A 24547-nucleotide genomic window follows, 5' to 3' on the forward strand; every position below is an offset into this window, starting at 1 on the left:
CTAACTTTTGCAAAAATATTCAGTTTAATACACTTTTTACACTGGTACAACATTGAATGGTTAGCAAAGGAAGAATCTCTGTAAGTCCCTAAGTCTGAACTTTTGGTGGGCCAAAGTCTTTGACTTCCACATCGTATCTAGTTAAAATTAGCGTTAAGATATTCTCTCTCGAAAAGGCACAGGAGCGCCATATTGGATAAAAACCATATCTCGGCGCATATTTAATATATTATAATCAGTAAGCTTTGTTCGTAAAAAGTTTAAATATAATCCTCTATTACACCACACCAATGAATAATTTTAAATTAATGTTAAAAGTGTATTTCAGTAATAAGGTTCCGATTTGCAATATGTGATATAATATAATGCTTGTTTCTAAGATTAAAAATTCCTCGTCTGGTAAAAGTCGCTTCATCCGTAAACATAATTTTGTTTATAAATAAGGGAACTTGATTTTGTTGAGCCTGGATCGAAATCTAGTCTTGCTGGAAGATCTGCATCCAAAAGATTTTGTACAAGCGTGAAATGATATGGATAAAGATGCTCGCGATCAAAAATTCTTAATAATGACGCATTGCTAATTCCAGTTCTTATAGTCATACGTCTTACACTTACTCAAACTCAAACTCAAAAATGCTTTATTGTCAATATAAACATAGAAGTTGTAGACAAAGCCAATAGACTGTACATTAAATGAATAAAAACGAGAAACTAATTTAAAATAAAATAAAATTATATAAAACTTTGAATAATACTTAAATGCTAATCTTTTTAATGATTCACTTAAACTATAGTACGCTTTACTAGCAAGAAATATTTTCGTCCTTGTACGTAGGCTTTTTTCAGTCTTAAGTTGTCTTATTTCTAGTGGAAGTTTATTAAACAGCTTTCTACCTCCATATATGATAGAGCTACGGACAAGTTCAAAATGAGGAATGGGTAGCCTCAACAAATAATTTTGTCGCGTATTAAAGCGGCTTCCTAAGTGGAGTTCCTGTTTATATTTTCTAAAAACTAAGCAAACTGTTTCCAAAATAAAGATACAACACAGGGTTAAAATATTATGACTTACAAAAAGCGGGCGACATGAGTCACGAGGCTTGGCCCCACATAGATATCTAATGGCCCTTTTCTGGAGTACAAACACTGAACTAAAAAGTGAATTTGAACATGAACCCCAAAAGCAAATTCCATATCGAAGGTGCGACTCGATAATCGTGAAGTATGCAGATCTGGCGATGGAGAAATTAAGACTGGTGGCAATAACCCTTAGGGCGTAGCAGCCTGATGAGACTTTTCTACATACATTCACAATATGGTCTTCAAATTTAAGGAACTTGTCTATGGAAAGACTCAAAAACTTACTGAACGGTGGCATGGTGATGGCTTCATTATCCAAACATATATCATTTGTATTACATTTAAAATTAAGGATATTTGTTTTGGAAACATTAAATGTCAAAAAATTTGCATCACACCAGTCTTTTATTTTTAACAAATCTGCACGTATATTGGCCTCCATTTGAGAAACATCAGAGTCGTGCCAGAGGATGGTGGTATCATCGGCAAACAATGTAAATTTGCCAGTTACCTGCAGTTGTGGCAGATCGGTCACATAAATGAGAAAAAGTAAAGGACCAAGTACTGATCCTTGCGGAACTCCCACATTTATATTAAGTTCCTTAGAGATACCACTATTAAATTTGACAGCCTGGACACGATTTGATAAGTAGGAATGAAACCACTCAAGGGCAGTTCCTCTGAAACCATAGAACTCCAGTTTCATCAGCAGCACTCTGCGACTCACGCAGTCAAATGCCTTGGACAAGTCACAGAATACCGCTGCTGCAACTTCACCAACATTCAGTCGGTTGTACAGGTGCTCTAGAAAGCTAAAGATAGCATCATTTGTGCTCACAGACTCACGAAAGCCATTATAGCCTTAAAGCCTTATTTCTGGATCTTCAGTAACTTGGATTTAAACTTATTTATCCTTTATCGTCACATTACGTCTATTTGGACGTCCAATATTCCTCTTTGGGCAGAATGAACCCGTTTCCGCAAATCTCTGGTAAATGTTTTTAAAAAGTTTAAAATCTGGCTGTCTTCTATTTGGATACAATTGCGCTTTACGTTCACAAGCACTAAACCGCTGTAATTTTCTTGGGCATATCGGCAAATCATATCTCGCGTTTCCGAATTTAAAAAAAGTTAATGTTTAGCTATTTTAAAGTAAACTGATAAATAAACAATAAATACTGTAACTACTACTAACACTAACCCAATAACTAAGAATAAATATCAATAACTAACAAAACTAATGAAATAAAAGGGTATGGATAACGTTGTTACTAAATGCATGAATTTGAATTTTTATAGCCACTCATCAAAGTAAAAGACAAGAACATAAACCCTCATAGTGACGATGACATTATCATAATTCACAACCTACTTAAAAAATATTTTAACTTAAAGTGGAAAATAAAATTTTATCTTGAGCGCATTAAAAACTTTAAAAGTAAATATCTCGAAAAGGGTAAAATGTAGCGATATTTTTGAAATATACCTTTTTTAAACAAAACTGTTAGCATAATGCATATTTTTAATATTAAATTATGCAAAGTCTAAAAAGTTTCGGAAAAAATTAAAATGTTGCCGATGGCGCCTTCTGTGACATAATTAAAGAAAGGTTAATTTTAAGATTTGCAATATAAAAAAAATATTCTAAATTTTGTAATCCTCTGCATAACTTGATGGCTCGAAAATTCTTACATTAACACAAAAAACTACTACATAGGGTTAAATCCCGATCGTAGGAGAATGTAAGAATCTCGGCATTATAATTGATTCTAATTACGATTTCGCAGCCAATTGGCAAGGGTCCTTTAAAGGTCGTATATGTCATTGCAGAATCTGTACAAAAGTAAAGATATACTCGAGCTGCTGTTGAGAAAGGTTTTGTGCGAAACATTGGTTCTCTCTCATACCGCTTATTGTAATTTTGTGTATGGCTCAGCCCTGGATGTAACACCAAAAAACGCTAAAGATTACAACGCTTGCAGAATTCATGTATACGTTTTATTTACAATTTAAGGGCCCGTGATCACGTCAGATACAAGTTACCTGCACTGAAGTGGTTAAATATGCAGGATCGAGAGACGGTACACTTCGCATGCTTTCTTCATAGAATCATCTCTAGTGGAGCGCCTAAGTATCTTAGAGATCGTTTAGCTTTTAGATTCTCCACTCATGATCGTATCACACGTCAAAATACCCTTTTAAATATACCAAAGCATCGCACAACTATGTTTCGACGTAGCTTTTCGTTTCTTGCTTCAAAAGTATATAACAATTTGTTGCATAATAAACTTCAAAATTGTAGTTTGTGAAGTTTTAAGAAAAACATAAAAGGGTTTATGCTGAGTAAATATAGTTCTATACTAGGGTTGTGAACTTTTAAATATATTTGGATTGAATTTTGTGAATTTCTCATTATCATAATTATTATTGTTACTAATTAGGACTGTTTATACCATGTGATTTATAATCTCATGTATTGCTGATTTCTGTATGCTTGGTTAAGCAAACAGCTTTGGCTGCCCTTCGCCGAGTTTAATAAAAAGTCGTTTATTATTATTATTATTATTATTATTATTATTATTATTAATTAATGACTGAATTTCATTACTGAGGCTAATAACTTAAAAAAAAATATGTTTTTTTTTTAAATTCCGGTGCGGCATTAAAGACTAAAACATGAAATATCTTGGTAACGGAATTAACTCAAAAACGTAAAAAAATTAAAACCACAGTGGCAAAAAAGTTATGGCCATTTTACACCATCAACAATGCAGTATGGAGCGCCTTCTATCGGCCACAGTAAAAACATGCCTATTTTCGAGTTTCTCATACCAAAAAACCCCTAGCTACCAATTTTTAAAATGGTACATCGCAAAATGTTAAAAAAATTAAATAAACTCGATTTTTATTTTTTAGATTTAACATCCTATAACTAAGAAACGAAGCAACTTTGGACCAAGGTAAATTGCTTTAAATCGACTTATTTTGACCTCAGGAGTATGTTCTAGGGTTTTGTACAGACTTTTTAGAGACACCCTGTACATTTTTAAAAAGGAAAAAATAAAGCGGATTTTTCTATTTAAAAATATCCAGGTGTTCCAATAAAAAAAACATAAGTTTATTTTTATCTCAAAATTTAAAAACATTTAATATATTCATGTTCTGCGGAAAAATTCCTTACAAAACCATTTTTAATATGTTAAATAAAAACGGCGATACAAGAGAGGTCCCAAAATTTTCAAAATCACTCTGTAGATTAAAAACTATGACAGCTGTCAAATTTTTGAAAACGGCATATTTCGTTTCATAAAAAAGTAACGTAGTAATGCGAAAACCGCATCTTCTATAACCAGCGAATTAGACACAAATTTATACTTTTTTGTAGTTTATCACCTACAAAAGTGTCTAAATTTGGACACCCTGTACATTTAATATTTCAGAAGTATTTTTTTATATAGTATAAATTCTGCCAGTTTATTTACTCAAAAATTGTGTATTATAATATATTTAGTGGTGTGTATACAGGGTGTCCCGATTCATGAGGGAAATCTCTCGGATCCAGGTAGAACATCGAAAAATAATACCGAACGTTCCTATAAAAAAAATTCCTACAGGCCTTCTTTACGAAGATACAGCCTCCTAAAGGACGCTGCTGGAAATTGGTTTTTCATAAATTACTTTTAAACTACCCAGTAGAATTTAATAAAAATTTTAGGTTATGAACACTATTCTTAAAATACATTTACCTTATTTACTTTACCAGGGGCGGACTAGGTTGTACACTTTAAAGCGTATATTTTTAACACCCTGTATGTTAAAGTCTAAAGAAAATAAATTTGGATACCTTGAACCCTAGGCTAAAAAAAAGGTACTCTTGTTTATTATCGATAAAATGAACCGTTTTGGAGAAAAAAAATAATAAACGAGCCAATGTTTTTTTTTTAATTTTTTTTTAATTTTTTTTTAAATGAGAGAAGTAAACTAGTTATTTAAAGAATAGAGAAATTTCGATGTAAGTCATTTAATTTAAAATAATACATGTTCCTAAAAAACAGTGGTGTCCTAAAAAATACTTTTACAAAATAATTTAAAAAAAACCTATGATGAGTGTATGTTTTTAAATTAGAAAAAACAACTTACAAAAAAATGCCAAAAACCAAATATGTAAACAAAAGTTAAATTCTTCAATACGAGCAATAAACAATTAATTATTAAAAACTTCATAAGTAGGTTCGACGTGGGCTCCGTGAACTCTAACACATTCGCGGGCACGACGAATCGAGGACTGCTGCACTCGCCACAATAACCCAAGATTGTTTTTTATATTATCACAATGAAATGTAATTCTTTGGAGCAGTTCTTCACGAGTATCGACTGGGGTGGAATACACCAAGGTTTTGAGGTGACCCCATAGATAAAAATCTAATAGCGTTAGATCGGGAGACCGAGGAGGCCAAGCAACAGGTCCTCCTCTACCTATCCAACGGTTTTCAAAAGTATTATTTAAGTGGTGTCTTACAGCAAGGCTAAAATGGGGTGGGGCTCAATCATGCATAAAATACATATCTCGGCGGGTTGCAAGGGGCAAATCTTCTAATAAATCTGGAAGATTGTTCTGGAGGAACTCCAAATAAAGTTCTCCGTTTAAACGTGGTGGCAGTTCAAATGGCCCAATCAAAAAATTGCCAATAATTCCTGCCCAGATATTTATTGATTGAAATTGATGTTGATGATGAGAAATAATAGTATCACGGGGATTTTCATCAGCCCATACATGCGAGTTATGTAAGTTTTCAATTACATTTTTGGTAAACCCTGCTTCATCCGTAAAAAGAATCGTGCTGATAAAGTTAGGGTTATTTCGCTGCTGATCTAACAGCCAATTTGCGAAGTGTATTGTAGGAGCAAAATCTCTGGGCAGTAGTTCATGCACTTTTTGTAAGTGATATGGGCACAACAGTTGTTCTTGAAGTACCATATGTACAAATATTTTGGACGAATGAAGCTGAGCGGCTAATTTTCGAGTACTCGTTGTAAGAGTGTCAGCTACAGCATCTAAAATATTTTCTTCTAATTGCACTGTACGTGCTGTTCTACTCCGACCACCATTATTCTTTTTTTTTCAAAACATCCTAAAATTGCATTAAGGAAATTTAATAGTATTACCTCATTAAGTGGAAAACAGAAACCTACCAGTTTCCCTTAGACGTTGATCAACACGTTGAAATGTTTTCTGATCCGGAATAATGCGATTGGGAAATCTTTCTTCGTACAATCTTTTTACTTCCAATGCATTGCAAGACGCCAGACCATACATAAGATGCATATCTGCATACTCAATAAAAGTAAACTCCCTATTTTGATGTAATTTAAATTAAAAGTTACCAAAAAATATAAAAATTAAAAAAATATCACATAAAGGATGAATATGTTGACAAAGATTAGGTTTAAATGATAGGTATTTGCTAAATTTGGAGTATAGCAACGTTTGTAACAATAATGCGTTCAAAAATGCAAAAATTCCGATAAATAAGTCAGGTACAATACAATTGGTTTACATTATTTTTTTAGTTTTTTTTATGTTTAGTTTTTATTTAAGAATAACAAAAAAGAAATAAACGTATAATAAATAAGAAATATTTTGTAAAAGTATTTTTTAGGACACTACTGTATTTTTAGAAACAATTATCAATGTATTTTTTTTTAAATTAAATGACTTACATCGAAATTTTCTGGTCTTTGAATAACTGGCGTACTTTAAAAAAAAAAAAAAAAACATTGGCTCGTTTAATTTTTTTTTTCTCCAAAACGGTTCATTTTATCGATAATGAACAAGAGTACCTTTTTTTTAGCCTAGGGTTCAAGGTATCCAAATTTATTATCTTTAGACTTTAACATACAGGGTGTAAAAATATACGCATTAAAGTGTACAACCTAGTCCGCCCCTGGTAAAGTGAACAAGGCAAATGTATTTTAGGGATGTCATTTTAAGAGGTCCCTAATAGTGTTCATTACCTAAAATTTTTATTAAATTCTATTGGGTAGTTTAAAAGTAATTTATGAAAAACGAATTTCTAGCAGCGTCCTTTAGGAGGCTGTATCTTCGTAAAGAAGGCCTGTAGGAATTTTTTTTATAGGAACGTTCAGTATTATTTTTCGATGTTCTACCTCGATCCGACAGATTTCCCACATGAACCGGGACACCCTGTATATGAAATGAATAAATTATGCGTTCGAGCTTAAATAATTAATATTTGACAAATTTAAATTTCTTTTAAAATTTATTTAAATTTAACAAATATTTTAGAGGGTCAAATGCCTACTGTAACCAAATAAATGCCAAATCTAAACAAAATCCTGCATGCATAAAAAATTATACTTACATCTGCTCTGTAAGGAACAAAGATAGCACTAGCGAGATTTCCAGCAACGCCAGAACCCATATAAATAATTCCTATTCTCAGGGAGCCGGTAAGCTTTTCTAGGTCTCTCATAAGGAAGTGTTGAACCAAAATGGTAATGGCCAGTTGTAAAATTCCGGCATGCAGAAATAGAGAAGTCCACAAACGGTAGAATTGGTCCGGGGTATCCGGAAAATAAAATGGAATCATTCCGCATACGTCGTTTAGGCACGATACCTAGAATAATATTTATTAGGATGAGAACATTATCGATTTTACCGCGGATACATTTATGTTAAAATTTATTATACCAAAAAATAAATTAACCAACGTTAATATTTTATCAAATGACCGGATGTAAAATAATGGAACGAAAAAACTTAAATTAACATCCAACAAAGGCCATATAAAATTATTAGCAGAAATTTGGACCAGCTTATGAAAACATTATTATAATTACAGTTTCTACGTTAATATTTAATTTCACGTTGGCTAAACTATTAAAAGGAAGTAATTATAAAGCGCGGGATAATTAATATTATCGGTGTCAAAAGGCTTTAAAAATATATATTAAAAAGAATTACAACGTCAAATCTAATGTCTCAGTTCACAAAACTTTAAATATTATCAAAAATAATTTAGAGAATAATTATTTGGCAGAATGCACAACACTAAATGTTCAGATGCAAAGGCGTACAATTTTCGAGTTAATGCTTATTTCAAATATAATAATTAATTTTATCAATAAAATTTTGGTATGGCTATAGGTTGTCCTCTTCCACTAATTTTCAGTAATATATTTATAGAAAATGTTGAATCTAAATTTGTTAATTCATTTCATGAAAAACCTAAAATATGGTAGCAATATATTGATGATATTTTTTCAATATATAACCATAACAAAATAGACCTTAGCAATTTTTTAAATTATATTAACTTTAAAGAGAGTACTATAAAATTTACTCTCGAAAAGGAGACTGAATCAATTTTTTAATAATCTGACATACCGGTTTGTCTTACGAAGGCATCATCAGACCCATGATTTTATTATAAATGTTACAACATTGTCAAAAATGCTTAAAAATCAATATATTGATAATATTGACTAGCAGCGACAAACGCGTGGTGAACTACCACTTGACACAGTTGGTTTTCTCCAATACCAAAGACTCACCAACATGTACGGGTATATGAACTTGTCGACATGACAACACTACGCTTTCCTAGCACACAGTTCAGTGCGGTTTGTTGAGATTCGGTTCGGTCTATATTCAACTTCCTGACATATTTCTAGCCCACCACACTCTTCTATCTCACAATTCAGCAATTTTTATTCATTCATCCGTTCATTCATTACATTAACCAAAGAACACAAAGCACCAAAATAAATGGATGTGTCAGTTTGCCTTGGTTGGTAGAATATGGTGTGTCACAGGGAACTGTCCTTGGACCGGTATTGTTCTCTATATATGTTAATGAGTTGTTGCAGTTGTTACCTAATGTCGGCATGGTGTGTTTTGCAGATGATACCGCAATAATGATTAAGGAAAAGTCTTGGAAGGATGTAGAGACTGTTGCGGAGTCTTCCATGAAAAAAATCAAAACTTGGCTTGGTTTAAATTATTTAACACTAAACTCAGAAAAGTCAAGCTTTTTATGCTTTTCTGTAGATTCAAGAACATCTAGCACATTAAAAGAGATCATATTACACGAAAACGACATAACTGAATGTTCTTGCACCCAGTAAATAAAAAGGCAGACCAAGGTTAAATATTTAGGTGTTATTTTGGATGAAAATCTAAAGTGGCACCGCCATGTTGAGTATATTTCCACTCGAGTTCGGAAACTTATTTATAAATTTCGTCAATTAAGACAATTTATGCAAAAAAAAAACCCTTACGACCATTTATCAAGCTCTGGTTGAATCAATTATAAACTATTGCATAACAGCATGGGGCGGAACAAGTAAGACCATCCTGAAACCCCTTATGATTACCCAAAAATATGTTCTGAAGGTAAGATTTAACAAACCAAAATTGTATTCCTGGGATATTTTATTTAGAGAAGCTAGATTGTTGCAAGTAAATCAAATTTACTTGAAAGCAGTGGTTAGGCTTCTGTGTAAGAATCTAAACTACTTGCATTTCATATCTCACAATCAGAACACTAGACAAGCTTTAAATAAGAATGTAACTATCCCAAAGACCACAAAAACTAAATGTCAAAAAACTTTAACATATACCTCAGCAAAAATCTAGAATCAACTTCCCGTAGAACTCAGAAATAAACCCTATAATAAAATTTAAAGTAGAATCCACGACTGGTTAGTATGATACACATAGTACTGTTTATTTTTCTTCCTCTTTTTTCCCCTTTCTTTCCCCTAATTTAATTTAATTCTATTTTATTTTTTGAATCACTTTTGTTTATATGTTATTTTCTCAAAAATTGTTTTTATTTTAATTAATTAATTTGGATAGACAGGAAATGCACACACAGTATTTTTAAAATACCATTGTGCATTGGGTATTCTTAGCGGTTAAGCAGTTGCTATTTTGTAATGTTTTAATGTATGAATATATTATCTGCTGAATATATATTATTATATTATTATTATTCATCAACGAATAGTCCAATAAGATAAAAATAAAAGTAAATTAACTTAACCTAACAACATTTTATAATAATAGTAGCCCAAAAAGTATAAATGTTACATTTTAATTTTATAAGAAATTCAATCTCTTCTCTGGATACCAAAAATTAAATGTAAGCAGAAATTTTGCATCTTTGGTATACTTTTAAATTCATTTTGATTCAAGTCGCTACCATAAACTGAATCGCAATGATTGTATTGCGTTAACACAAGAGAATCACAAAGTGCACACACGAGTGATCTCTCTGACTATAAATGAGCGTTAGTGTGCCATATGCCCCTTTTCCTTGCAAAATTTTGCCAGTGCATGTTTCATCTCATATAGACGTTTTCTTAGTTAGGATTCCAATATTTTAATATTATTATTATATTTTGTTAAATTTAGCAATATTATCAGCTTCTTTATTTCCAGATTAGCCACAATGTCCAAATTAACTTAATGTTTTTAGACAATAAGTTTACTATTACGACCAGAAACCAATTAAACTTTTATGTAAAAAATTGTACAAACATTTTAGAACTGTTGGAAAATCCCTATATTTCATAATTTTATGATATATCATCCAATTTTAACGCAGATAACGTGGCTGCTACCTCCGTAGAAAAAAAAGTTCATTGTACCAAACTGCCCCTAATTTAGGACAATAGATATTCAAAAAGTATATACTTAATACTACTCACCTGTGAACAGAGACTTGCCTCTTCGTGGAAACTGCCTCTAACGAAATCGCAGTACTCCCTGGTGGTTATTCGACATTGTCCGTGAATACCGATGCAACAAGGATGTCCTATCACTTCGCATACCATATGCTCAGCAATTTTGTCACGTGGTGCACTTTTATCCCTCCTATTGGCAACAGCGTTGGATATCTGTGGATTTGTTTTACGGCAAATCGGCCATTTCGTGATGTCATCTGGCCATTCGTAAGGATGAACTGAGGCTGGAGCATCGCAGTACCTATATAAATAAGCTATTTTAAAATATGTCTTCGGTTTGAATAATATATTGTAAATGAGCAAAAAATTATACATGTACCGGGTGTCCAAATAAGAAAGGACGCCGGCTGTATCTCGGAAACTATTCATCGCACATCGCTGAAAAAAAAAATTTCTTAAGAAAAGTGGCCAAAAAAAATGGCTGGAAAATATTTACAGGTTCCTAACACTACCATTTTTAGGTACCATTTTGAAAACATCAGAATAACCTTCATTAATTTTGCCTTAATTTGGCTAAAGAATTTTCTTCATATCTCCAATGAGAAGGGTGGGAGAAGATCATAAATAATGCAACCGTTTAATCGCCCTGTACTCAGATTCTTTATTAAAAGTAATTCAAGTGGGTACTCGTTTAAAAGGAAATTCAAAGGGCTTTCAAAATATGCACCTGTCAATGTCATTTTGTTTTCAGTGAAGTCATCAGAGGGCGTTGTTTAATAGAGACTGGGTTTTTAGAGATTTCCTCTAAAAAGTTAAATGCAATGATATGATTTTTTCACTGAGTTTCGAAGACTTAAAACATACTAACAAACCAGTGAAAACCGCGTTTCGATATCTCCATTTGTTTTCGAGTAATTTTAAAATAACCTATTTTTCAAATTTTAAATATTATTAGCAATATTAGGGCGATCTTTGTGACAGAATATTATCAAAAATTACTGAAAATTATTTGAAAGCTCATAATCATATTTCCACTTGAAAATATAATTGGCAATCGAGAATCTCCGAATATGATTTAATAGAGCATTATTTATTAATCCTATTTGAATATTACTATTATATCAAGAGGCCTATGTAAATATCAACAGAAACAAAGGATTGGAAAATGCCATTTAAAGTTACTTAAATTAACAGTTGTTAGTTTTAAGTTATTTCTTACGTGTAAGTGTTTTTTTACTACAAATTAATAAGTTTAAAAATGAAAATTCCAAATGAAGTAGCCTTTAATATGCTAGCAGTTTATTTCGAATGCAAACATAACTCAACGGTTGCCTCTCAAATATATGCTATGCGGTATCCAGAACAGAGACATACGAAAAGGACATTTGCAAGATTAGCTACTCGGTTGCGAGCAAATGGCAGTATCCATTTACCTCTTAACAGAAGATGTCGCTCTGGACGATCTGAAGAAAATATTGTTAATGTGCCTGCTTATATTGGATTATACCCTCACATAGGAATAAGGCAAATTTCATTCAATTTGGGCATTACGAAATCTGTGCATAACATTTTAAGAGACCACAGGTTTGTTAAAAAGTTGATAAATAAATTTGGCTATTACTAGAATCGAATATTAAAAAATATATATTATTTTTATTTTTTACCTAATTTTAATGTTATTTTAGGTTGCATCCGTATCATATGGTGCTGCATCGGGAATTAACAGGAACCGATTTTGATAGACGACTTGATTATTGTAACTGGTTTAGCAATATGATGGAAGAAGATCCCTAGTTTGTCTCAAGCATTCTATGGACAGACGAGGCAACTTTCACCAGTGTTGGTAGTGTAAATTTACACAATATGCACTATTGGACTCCCACAAATCCCCATTGGATGAGAGAAGTGCAGTATCAGGGTCGGTGGTCTCTTAATGTCTGGTGTGGGATAATAGGGGAAGAATTATTGGTCTATACATTTTTGAAGAGGTCCTCAATGGACACACCTATTTAGATTTGTTACAAGATCACGCCTGTACTGCTTGAAGACATCCCAATTCAAACCCGTGCAAGGATGTTTTTACAGCACGATGGATCTCCCGCGCATTTTGCGATAAATGTGAGAATTTTTTTAAATTTAAGGTTTTCTTATAGATGGATTGGTCGAGGAAGTATATTTCCTTGGTCCCCGCGATCTCCTGATCTGACTTGCCTAGATTTTTATTTGTGGGGCAGACTAAAGGATATCGTTTACCAAACCAGACCTACAACACGAGATGATATGATAGCCAGGATCAGAAATGCAATAACAAGCATCTCAGTTGCCGAGGTGGAGGCTGCAGTTCACGTTACTTATCGAAAAGTATGCGACTGTATTAGTAACGGTGGTGGACACTTCGAACATCTTGAAAGAAATTGATTTAGTTATATGTTTTATTTTTATTTATTTTATATTTAGTATTAATTTGCGCTATTTGTTATAATTGTTTAGTCAGAAGATTTTTGAAGATTGAATAAGAGGTAAACGGATACTGCCATTTTCTGCTAACCGAGTAGCTAATCTTGCAAATGTCCTTTTCGTATAATGTCTCTGTTCTGGATACCGCATAGCATATATATTATTATAGAGGCATCCGTTGAGTTCTGATTGCATTTGAAATAAACTGTTATCAATCGGGGGAGTTTAATTTTTGTAACGTTTTTTTTTTTCAGATTGATCGGCGTTGCCATTTGCTTAAAACGTCTAATAGGCCATCTACCGTGAATCACCCTGTATATTAATGCGACTCAAAATGTGTAAAAACGCTGAGACAAACTTATTCCGACTTATCTAATCTGTCAATTCCTGCTAATTCTGAATCATTTGTTAAATTAATTATAGGTACTTATATTTAAAATTTGAAAAATAGGTTATTTTAAAATTACTCCAAAACAAATAGAGATATCGAAACGCGGTTTTCACTGGTTTGTTAGTATGTTTTAAGTCTTCGAAACCGCAGTGAAAAAATCATATCATTGAATTTAACTTTTTAGAGAAAATCTCTAAAAACCCAGTCTCTGTTAAACAACGCCCTCTGACGACTTCACTGAAAACAAAGTGACATTGACAGGTACATATTTTGAAAGCCCTTTGAATTTTCTTTTTAAACGAGTACCCACTTGAATTAATTAATAAACTTTTAATAAAGAATCTGAGTACAGGGCGATTAAAAAGTTGCATTATTTATGATCTTCCCCCACCCTTCTCATTGGAGATATGAAGAAAATTCTTTAGCCAAATTAAGGCAAAATTAATCAAGATTATTCTGATGTTTTCAAAATGGTACCTAATACTGGCTATTTCAGACGAAATTTGAATTTTTTGAAATTACTGTGCAATTACGCCCTCTTGTGGTACTCTTAGGAACTTGTAGATATTTTCCAGCCATTTTTTATGGCCACTTTTCTTAAGAAATTTTTTTTTCAGCGTTGTGCGATGAATAGTTTCCGAGATACAGCCGGCGTCCTTTCTTATTTGGACACCCGGTACATAAAAACAAAAGGGAAATAGTTTATATAGAGAATTTTTTTGTCCTAAAAGTATATATACATGATATTTCAAAAAGCATTTACAGCACTTTTTTACTAAGGTATTTTTTAAATTTAAACAATCTTCTTTCAAATACCCTGCTACATGAACCATTTATTACACATATAACATTTAACATATAAAATTTTTTATTTGTAATCCTCTTTAGAAAGTCCTCTGTCGCTCTTTCTGTTTTTCTAGTTAATGTTCTTTTTATTCAGCAGCCAGGCCCTGAGAACAATACTATAGCTCCAAGATAACCTACTACTCTCTGACAGCTGTCGACGGTCTGTGAGAACAAGCTCTCAAACTTTGTTAACACTTTTATCAATTGGGGTAGTTAATAGACATTTAGGACGAGGTTTGTCAACGAAAATTTTTCGAAGGTATGAGACTAGTGGAAGCAACATTTGTTCCTAAATTGTTGAATTTTGAAAAGGATCGCCGAGACCGAAAGCTCATCTCTAAAAGTGACGGAGGTGAGAGAGAACCTGAAGGTTATGCTCATTACATTCTTCGATTTTTATGACATATTGCATTACGAATTCATGTCGTCAAACGATCAATAAGAAGTACTACCTACAAGTTCAACGCGGTTTACGCGAAGCAATCCTATAAAAACGCCCAGATTTGTGGCTTTTGCTTCACGATAATGCACCTGCCCATACTTCACCGACCGGACCGGAGCTTACTCCTTAGAGAGCAGTCATCAAGTAGCCTCATCCAACAACACTCCACCAAGTTCTTGGAAATTGTAATTGATAGACATCTATCGTGGGATCCTCAGGTGGAATCTGTGTGCAATAGATTATCCCGCAGCCATTATGCCATCTTGCAACTTCGAGACTATGTGGATGCATATACACTTGAAAGCTTTTATTATGTCTCAGTGCATTTCACTCTATCCTATGCCTTATTAGCTTGGGATAATTCCTCCAGTATTGGGAGAGTGCTAATAAATCAAAAGCGCATTGTATGTATGTACGATGTTTAGACTTTCCTTCAGAGAAACTTGCCGTGGTACTTTTAAAAAAGAAAAAATCCTAACTATAATTAACATCTATATCTTGGAGTGCGCATGTCAAGTACATAAAAATCTTTCAAACTACATGAGATCTGGAGATCTTAATTTTTATAAACTCGAAATGCAGATTTATTAATTATACATCCCTTTTACCCGGTTGTCGCAGGTACAGGATGGTCCGGAAATTACATCTCTCAAAATTTTTAATCATCTCCCATGTAGAATAAAGAGAACTAAGACTTTTCCAACTTTTAAGAGGGCTCTTAGGACCATGTTAGCTTTTTACTCGTTGACAGAGTTCTTAAACTGTATATTTATTGACTAAATTAAGTTAAATTTGTTTCCTTTCATATCTTTGTACTTTTATTAGCATTGTAGTTTTTTATTGACAATTCCTATACATTGTTATGATGTCGTAATATATAACGTGTGAATTTTTTTCTATTTCCAAAAATAAATAGAACCTTAAAGGGCCTTTGTTTACAAGCATAGATGACATTAAAAGCGTATCGCTCTTTCAGCAATTTCAAGGCTATCCCAAAGATAGAGTTTGAAAATGTTTCGAGGATTGGAAGAAGGGCTGGTAGAAGTGCATTATATCTAATGGGAACTATTTTGAAGGCGTCAACATTAATGTAGACGAATAATCTCATTATTTTCTGAACAAACTTCGTATATTCCAGAGTTAGACTCCTTTTATGTTATCATTCATGTGATTTTTCAATAATCTGCGTAACATTTAAAATTTGTTCTCTTGGTAATTCTGGAAGCACGAAAAAATTACGAAAAAATGTTTTTCCAAATTTGCTTATCATAAGATCAGGAAAAAAAAAGAGAATTCTCATTTTTTTATATTCTAATTATCGCACTATTTTTTTTCTCACTATTTTAATTAAAATAAACAACTTCAAATTCAAAAATGAACGAAAGTCAAAATTATTAACCAATGGCATAAATAAAATGCAACAATTTAAGGGATTAATATTATCAATAATTTTTCACACGCTTTAAACTGGATAAATAATATGAAAATATTGTGTGGATGAAGAAATACGTACTTAGGGTCTAGGCCACATACAGATCCTGATATTCTTCCGCCAGAATCAGCATCACCAGATGTCCATTTTTTCCATGTGGAAATAGTTTTCTGTGGAAATACAAATATAATAAACTTGATGAAAGTAATAAAAATAACATTTATTTGCAAAAATTGAAATGTTTTCTAAAGTTTCATGTAGGTGTCTTCTAACCCAAAAAGTTAAAACCAAAAGAACATTTTATCAAACTAAGAATTTTTTTTTATCACCGAAATCAATTTGTATGTTAAGACATTCATAATATAACACCAAAACTTTTATCAAAGTATTGATTAAATTGAATTAAAAACATTATAATAATTATTCTTCTATAATTCAACTATCTATTAATCAAGTATACTTGTCCAGTCTTTTGTTCACTTTATTCAATCACTGTTGAGTTTTTATGTATTTTAATTTTAAATTGTAAATCTTTACTTTTTCCAAAAAATAAATAAAATATCCTTTTTTTATGAATGGGAAACTTCGCCTACGGCTCATGCGAGAATTCCCATAAATAAAAAAAGGGGATTTTAAACACATGTAACATACAAATTTTTTTGTACTATCGAAGAAAACATAAAAAAAAATTTAAAATCAAATTAATTTACGCAGTTATACGACTTTACGGTAAAAAAACGTCAAAACATTTGTTGACCAATTATAAATTAAACGTCAAATAAAAGTCAAATTACTTTTTACGCCCTAGTGCGTACAAATAAACAATAGAATAAAGCGCATTCCGTAATTACAGTAGTGGAAAAAAGTAGAGCAATATTTGGAAATACTTTATTTTTTCAAGCAGTGAATGTAAACCAGAAGTAAAATTAATTCCAGTAATTTATCATTACACAAGCAATTTAATATTAAGAAAAAAAACATGTTTCCTTGTCCTTAGTATTTTTGTATTAAAAAATTATTTTTTAGGTGGAAAAAAGTAAAGCAACATTTTTTAATATTCGTTTTTATTTAATTTCTAATAAATAAGAAAAAAACATAAGTTAATATTTTGTAAAGTACCCGTTATTCTGAATTACATCCTCACACCGTTTTGGCATAGATCTTATTAGCTTAGAAATAATCCCTGGATTCATATTCACCCATGCTTCCTTCAATGCTTCAAATAATTCTTGCTGATTTTTTAAAGATTTTCCTCTGATTTTGGAATCTAAAATGTCCCACAGATTCTCAATTGGATTGAGATCAGGGGATTGTGAAGGCCATTCCATTACATTAATGTTTTCCTTTCTGAACCAAGCTTTTACGAACCGAGAAGAATGCTTGGGATCGTTGTCCTGTTGAAATAAATGTCCTTAAGGCATAGTATCATAAGCATATGGAATCATTTGGCTCTCTAATATGTTCTTATATTGAAACCAGTCCATTATACCTCCTATTTTATACAGAAGGCCCATACTATAGCCCGAAAAGCATCCCCAAACCATTACTGCTCCACCACCATGTTTCACTGTTGGACAGGTATACTTGGGGTTGAGTATTTCATTAACAGGGCGTCTAATATACACAATTCCATCACTTTTGAACAAACAAAACTTGGATTCATCGCTCCAGACTACCTTTTTCCAATCATGCTCTGTATAATGTAGATGCGTTTTGGCAAAACTTAAATGGGAACGTCTATTTTTTTTTGACAGCAGCGGTTTTTTGGCAGGTCTTCTGGCAAATAACTTGGCCTCTAATAGTCTATTTCTCACCGTCCTCGAAGTCACGTTTACTCCAAGCTCTTCGGATATACGGTGCTTTATCTTATTGGATCCCAGAAAAGGCTCATTTTTAGCAATTTTGATAATTTGTTTATCGGTATATGGAGTGGTTTTTCTACGTCTTCCTGAATTTTTCTTAACAGATAAATCGTTATTTATATGAAACTGCTTAATTATAAGAGACACGATAAACCTATCTAACCTAAATGTCTTTGCAATAGCAATCTGCTTTTGACCACTTTTGTATAAATCAACAATTCTATTTTTAATATCGACAGATAAATGTTTACCGCGAGGCACCTTAAGCAGCCAAATACTGTCAACTTATCAGTTTAAACTAACACTAAGTAAAATATTTTGCATGATTTGAGAAATATTTCAAAAATGTTGCTTTACGTTCAGATTTAAAATAAGCGTTTAAGTTCAAATTTTTTAAATAAGCATAGCGCTTAGAAAGAAGAGATGTCTGTCAAGACGATTAGAAAACACCTTGTACCTATAATGCCAAAGAAAATGTAATTGAAAAATCATATAAAAACAGTATTACTAAGAAGAGAAACACAATAAGAAAGAAAAAGAGAATTCTAAGAATACTGTATACACTTAATCCATATTTATTGCGTGCAATTCCACTATTTTTAAAAGAAAATAATATTCAAGTTGCAAAATAAAACTTAAAAGCTTTCGCCAAAAAAAGGCAAAACAAAACTTGCTACGTTATTACAATAATACATTACTTATGATATTGACTTACTGTTGGCCTTAATCCTCTGACCTAGAAACGCAGCATAAAACAATCATAATTAAAATATACCCAAAAAAAGTATTAAAACATGTAAACCTAAATTGATTTCTTTACGTAATTTGTCGTATGTAAGTCGAGTTGTCCAAATCAAACCTGTATAATTACAGGTTTATAATAAAATGTATCAATATAAAATGTACAGGTCAGCAGCCACTTTTAATACCAAAAATTAATTAAAAAATAGTAACTATTATTTAGTTTTTTAAAATAATTCAATTTAAAAAAATATTACATCATTAAAATTTAAAAGACGAATTTTAGCTCGTTTTTTTTCACTAAAGGGTGAGTCTAAATTAACCTTTGATAAAAAACCCACACAATCAAATGTCCATAAAACGAAAATTACACTCGCATAAGTCCTATGTGTAAGATTCACTAAAGATTAAAATGCATGAAACTATTAAATTGTATTGATATTGATGTTACATAAAATTTTATATACCAGGTGTCCCGAATTGCAGTGTCCAAATTTTAACAGCGCATTCTGTATACAAAATAAGCCTTAATTTTATTTTTTAGAAACATATATCGAGAAACGCTTCGAAATATAGGATATTGTGAGATGTTTTTTAGTAATACCTTTTTTATTACTTAAGATTACCTGTGAAAGCTTACGACCCATTACGGATTTCATAGGTTGACTTAAGTTAAGCACATTTTAAAAACTTGTTTGCTTTACAAAACTATAGGAGCCACCTTAATCCTTATTCTAGATTTTCTAAAATTATTTATGATTTTCTAAAAGTTAATGTTCATCTTTGTAAAATGATGTACCATCTTCAAAATTGAATTAACTCTAATTACCATTTTGCATGTTTTGCCACACAAATTAACAATAATAGAAATGTTAACTATGGCATACACATAAATGATTTTATTTGTTTTATTCGGAAACCTTGCATAATACAAAAAAGGCAATGAATCAAATTTGTTTGATTCCAAAAAAATTAAAATCTTTCAGCTCAAAAAATGCCATTTATTACCTTAAACCAAATTTCATAAAAATATCTTGAATAACAAAAAAGTTATGACTAACAAAAATTTTTTTCTTAAAACACCTTTATTTACAGCCTATGTTTCGGAAACGAAGCGTTTCTCGATATATCGACGAGTTTTTGACAAAATATCGTAAGCGACAAAAAGTCCATAAATTGCTTTTTTTGGAAAAACTGTTGCTTACGATAAAATACACATTAGTAGTACTTTACATGTCTTTAATATTCACTATTAACGGCCTAAAATGAATATTTACTTGATCGTATCCACCAAGTATTTCCAGACGCTTTTTAAAATGTCACTATTTTTATCGTATGCGCCAACATGTTTCTGACAAAAGATCGTATGCGCCGTAAAATCGCGAAGGTTACGATTTTGTTATTGTCGCTTACGATAATTTTTTTACCCCCACTCGTCTGTGTTACTGAATCTTCTAATGACACGTTTATTTTGTCATTCCACATTCCACTAGTTTTCATGGTATTGCAAGGTGCATTACCGTCCGTTTACGCAATACTTATCAGCAAATTATTATCAGTTTATTTACCCAATTTGCTCTGGTAATCCATTCCTATACTTACTTTTGCTGCATTTGAGTACAAGATGTAAATAGTGTCAATTTTAAGGCCATTTTTTCTTGAATTAGAAAATTTTTAACATTTTGCAGTGTCTTTGTATCAAAAATTCGTGTTTAAAATTAAAAAGTTTGTTTTACATTTTTTTTCTATTATAAAAGTTGTTTTTTTTTAAAATTTAGATGGCCCATTCAAGAGGCTACCGCATAGCCATGATGGCTTTAAAAGATGTCGACGCGGCAACTCAAAATAATCCTACAAATCATGCAGAATCAGAGAATAATTTGCAAAATGAATATGCTCTTTTAAGTCCAGTACAATGCAGTAATAGCATTGAAGCAGAAGATCTAGATCCCAGCAGTATGGGTTTTGAACAAGATCAGGCAAATACATCTTTTTTTGATATTGATAATATTCCGATAATAATGGTGGATGATTTTTCTGCAGCAGTTGACATCGCAACGGACAACGACATATGAAACTACGTTCCACTTAAGCCTGTAAATTTAAATGATCTGGGGGAAACTGCTAATAATGCTTCTTTTATTCGTAATATTGAAAAACCAATCATGCCAAATAAATTGGTAGACTATTCATCCAGTTCAGAATCAGAAAACGATGAAAATAAAACTAAAAAAAAAATAGACGCGACTCTGACGAATATTCTTTTCAAGAAAAAGATTCCGATATGAGCTTTTCTGATTCAGAAATATCAGATCGCAGACATGATAAGACAGACATTGTAGGAAGCGCAGGCATAAAGAAAACTAAGAAGATATTTAAAAAAATAGTAAAACAAACAGAAAGAGCATTAGGGGCTGGAAAAATGGTCCAAGAAAATCCTTGCAAAAATAAAAGGTGTCAAAATGGATGTGCAGCAACATTAACGGAACAAGAGCGACATGAGATATTCCAATATTATTGGGGTTTAGGCAGTCGTTCCAAACAAATGGTTTGGCTTCTATCAGAAGACGAGTAAATGACCTTAACCTTAGTAGAAGAAATAAAACCTTCATTTACACAATAAAATGGAACGAAAAGGAAATTAAGGTTTGCCAACAATTTATTCTAAAAACCCTTTGTATCTCACAGATGACTTTACGCTATACTAAGGAAAATGCAATAACTGGAATATTTCCCAAAGTCGATCAAAGAGGCAGACACAAACCACCCCATAAAACTTAAATTGAAGACAAAAATGAAGTTCATAACTTTATTAAAAAGTTACCCGCAGTTGCATCACATTATTGCAGATCAAGCACAACTAAAAAATACTTATCCAGCGAACTAAGAAATGTATCTTATTTATATCGGCTTTTTGCAAAAGAGCAATTACAGTCTCGCAAAGTAAAAACTAATGTATCACTAAGAGTATTCAGGAAAATTTTCAATAATGACTTTAATATTGGGTTTCACCGCCCCAAAAAGGATAAATGTGTTCTTTGCGAATCTAGAAAAGACAAAGATGACAAATTCAGTGAAGCAGATGAAGTGAAGTACCAATTTCATATCAAAGAAAAAGATGAGTGCAAACAAAACTTTTTAGCAGACCAGCAGATCGCAAAAGAGGAGGACAGTTTTCTGTGTGCAAGTTTCGACCTTCAAAAAGTTTTAAATACACCTCATGGCGATAATATGCTTCTATACTATTCACGAAAGTATTCATTTTACAACGAAATGGTTTATGAAAGCGGAACAAGAAAAGCTTATTGCTATTTATGGGGTGAAGTAGATGGAAACCGAGGCACTAACGAAATTTGCACCGTTCTTTATAAATTTTTAGTGGAAATTGATAATGATCGCAAAAACATAAAAACAATTGCACTATATTGCGATAGCTGCACTGGTCAGAATAAAAATAAGGCCATGCTTATAATCCTGCATACATTTTTAAAAAAAGCCGCTAATATCCGTCATATTAAAATAACCTTCCTTTTACTTGGACATACTTATATGCCAGTAGATACAGTCCATGCCACAATAGAAAGATTTACTCGCTTAGAATGGCCAACCATAATTGCAAATTCGAGAATTCACCCTGAACCTTTTAAAGTTATAAGCATGAAACATTCTGATTTTCTGTCATGGAAATCAGTAAGTAAACAATTTTTTATAAAGTAATAATAAATTTATCAATGGAAAAAAATTTAGTCAAGTAAGAATCATATTTATAAACAAAGGACAAGACACACTAAAAATTAAGCATTCTTATTTCGATACCGCCGAAATTTGTGTTTTGCCTATTTCGAGTGGAGTTCCTAAAGGTTTGTAAAAATTATTCATACCTACAAACACATACTATTATTTTAAATATTATTTTTTCTCATTTCATAGGTAGAAGATCAAAAGTGTTACAGAAAAAACTGGAACCGGTTTACAAAAATCCATTAGAAATTTCCCTTCCAAAGTTTCAAAACCTAATGGAACTATGCAATAAGCACATTATACCAAAAAAATTTGCGGACGAGTATAAAAAATTTGAAGCCAAGACCGAAGTTCCAGATAATTAATTTAGCTGAAACAGACGACGAAGAGCAAAACGACGATCTTTAATATTTTTTTTCATACAGTTATTATATTAATACGTTTTTTGAATACATAATTTATGTTTAATAAAGAATTTGATATTACCCGTTTTAAAAATTTAAATCTCAGAAAGCATCGTAAGCTCCATCATAACTGTATCGTAACCCACAAATAAATAATTGACAATTTAAAAAAGGTATTGACAAAATATTCTAAGCGACAAATATACCCGAAAAATTGTAAAATTTTACAAAAAATTAATTTTTAAAGTTATCTAAATTACTTTAGGAGTTCAGGAAAAAAACCAATACATTTTATTAAAAAATAAAAAAAATAGAAGAAAAAAACATTTCTTGTAAAATTCGAGGAAAGTCGCTTACGATGTTTTGTCAAAAACCCATCGATATTTTTATAAAGAAAATTAAGGCTTATTCTGAACACACACTGTTAAGGTTTGGACAAATAGGTCTGGCAATATCTACGAGAAATATAATGTCAACCCGCCTTTTTTACCAACTTTTCCGTAGAACAAATATTAAGTGCAATAGTTTTATCACTAAATCAGCCCGAAAATAATGATACGTCTCTGAACTTGAGATTTTAATATAAATGCAAAGCGCTTTGCTAAGTTTGTTCAGGACTTTCATATGTGACTTGGCGTATTGTAAGGTTTTTATCTTTCTAGTTCATTATATGTAAATTCATTCCTGTGGGATTTTAGACTGATGTGGGCTGGTGAAATCTAATTTGGAATGTTTCATAAAGAATTTGTTGTGTTAGTATTTTCTTGTTTTACTTATCGCTATTATTTGTTTTACCGCCGTGTCTGTTTTGTTTTACGACTGTGATAACGATAGGTTTTGAGTATGAAGTAATAATTTGTATAAAATATTATTTTAATTAATGCTACTTGTAAAAATGAGTAAGGGCCGTAACTAAATAAATTATGTGCACACTTTTTATGTTTTCTGAAATTGTAATAGAATTAGAAAGCTGATAGGAATTATAAAAACGATTATACAATGATAAATAAAAAAAAATCTCTGAAATAAAGTAGTAGGCTCCTATGGCACCACTCGTTTATAATTCTTTAATAAAGCTGATGGGTCTTATTCCTAAACTTTTACTTAGATTTTAGGTACATAAGCACATTTATATCTAAAATTCTAAGATTGAATAATAAATAAAAGATTATTTAAATATATTGTCGACATTGAGACCATTTATTTTTTAATCTTCGATAAAATGTGCCTCGTTTCATATTCAACTCTGAGTAAACTAAATGCTGACATTCCATCTCAAGACTATTAAATTAAAAGAACTCATCCATTATCTCAAAGAGACCTCATCATCTTGGCACTGTTATTTGTCCGGACTAGCTACATGGCTCTTGCCGGTCTTTTGACTTTTTACACAAATTTACAGAATACAGATGTAAAACTGATCAAAAATACGCGTGCGAG

The 24547-nt window shown here is 31.7% G+C and overlaps 1 protein-coding gene across 1 annotated transcript in view; it reads right to left on the reverse strand.

Annotated features, from left to right (window-relative positions):
- Positions 1-24547, reverse strand: part of LOC126735679 (uncharacterized) — a gene marked incomplete at its 5' end in the record, with an annotated part of 345800 nt that overhangs the window by 11745 nt on the left and 309508 nt on the right. The window contains 4 exons of the mRNA XM_050439744.1: positions 7464-7718; positions 10816-11092; positions 16441-16529; positions 18937-18957. Coding sequence (XP_050295701.1) covers positions 7464-7718; positions 10816-11092; positions 16441-16529; positions 18937-18957 — 642 coding nt within the window. The remainder of the gene's footprint in view (positions 1-7463; positions 7719-10815; positions 11093-16440; positions 16530-18936; positions 18958-24547) is intronic.

The sequence above is a fragment of the Anthonomus grandis genome, chromosome 4 (assembly GCF_022605725.1).
Source record: "Anthonomus grandis grandis chromosome 4, icAntGran1.3, whole genome shotgun sequence".
Lineage (NCBI taxonomy): Eukaryota > Metazoa > Arthropoda > Insecta > Coleoptera > Curculionidae > Anthonomus > Anthonomus grandis.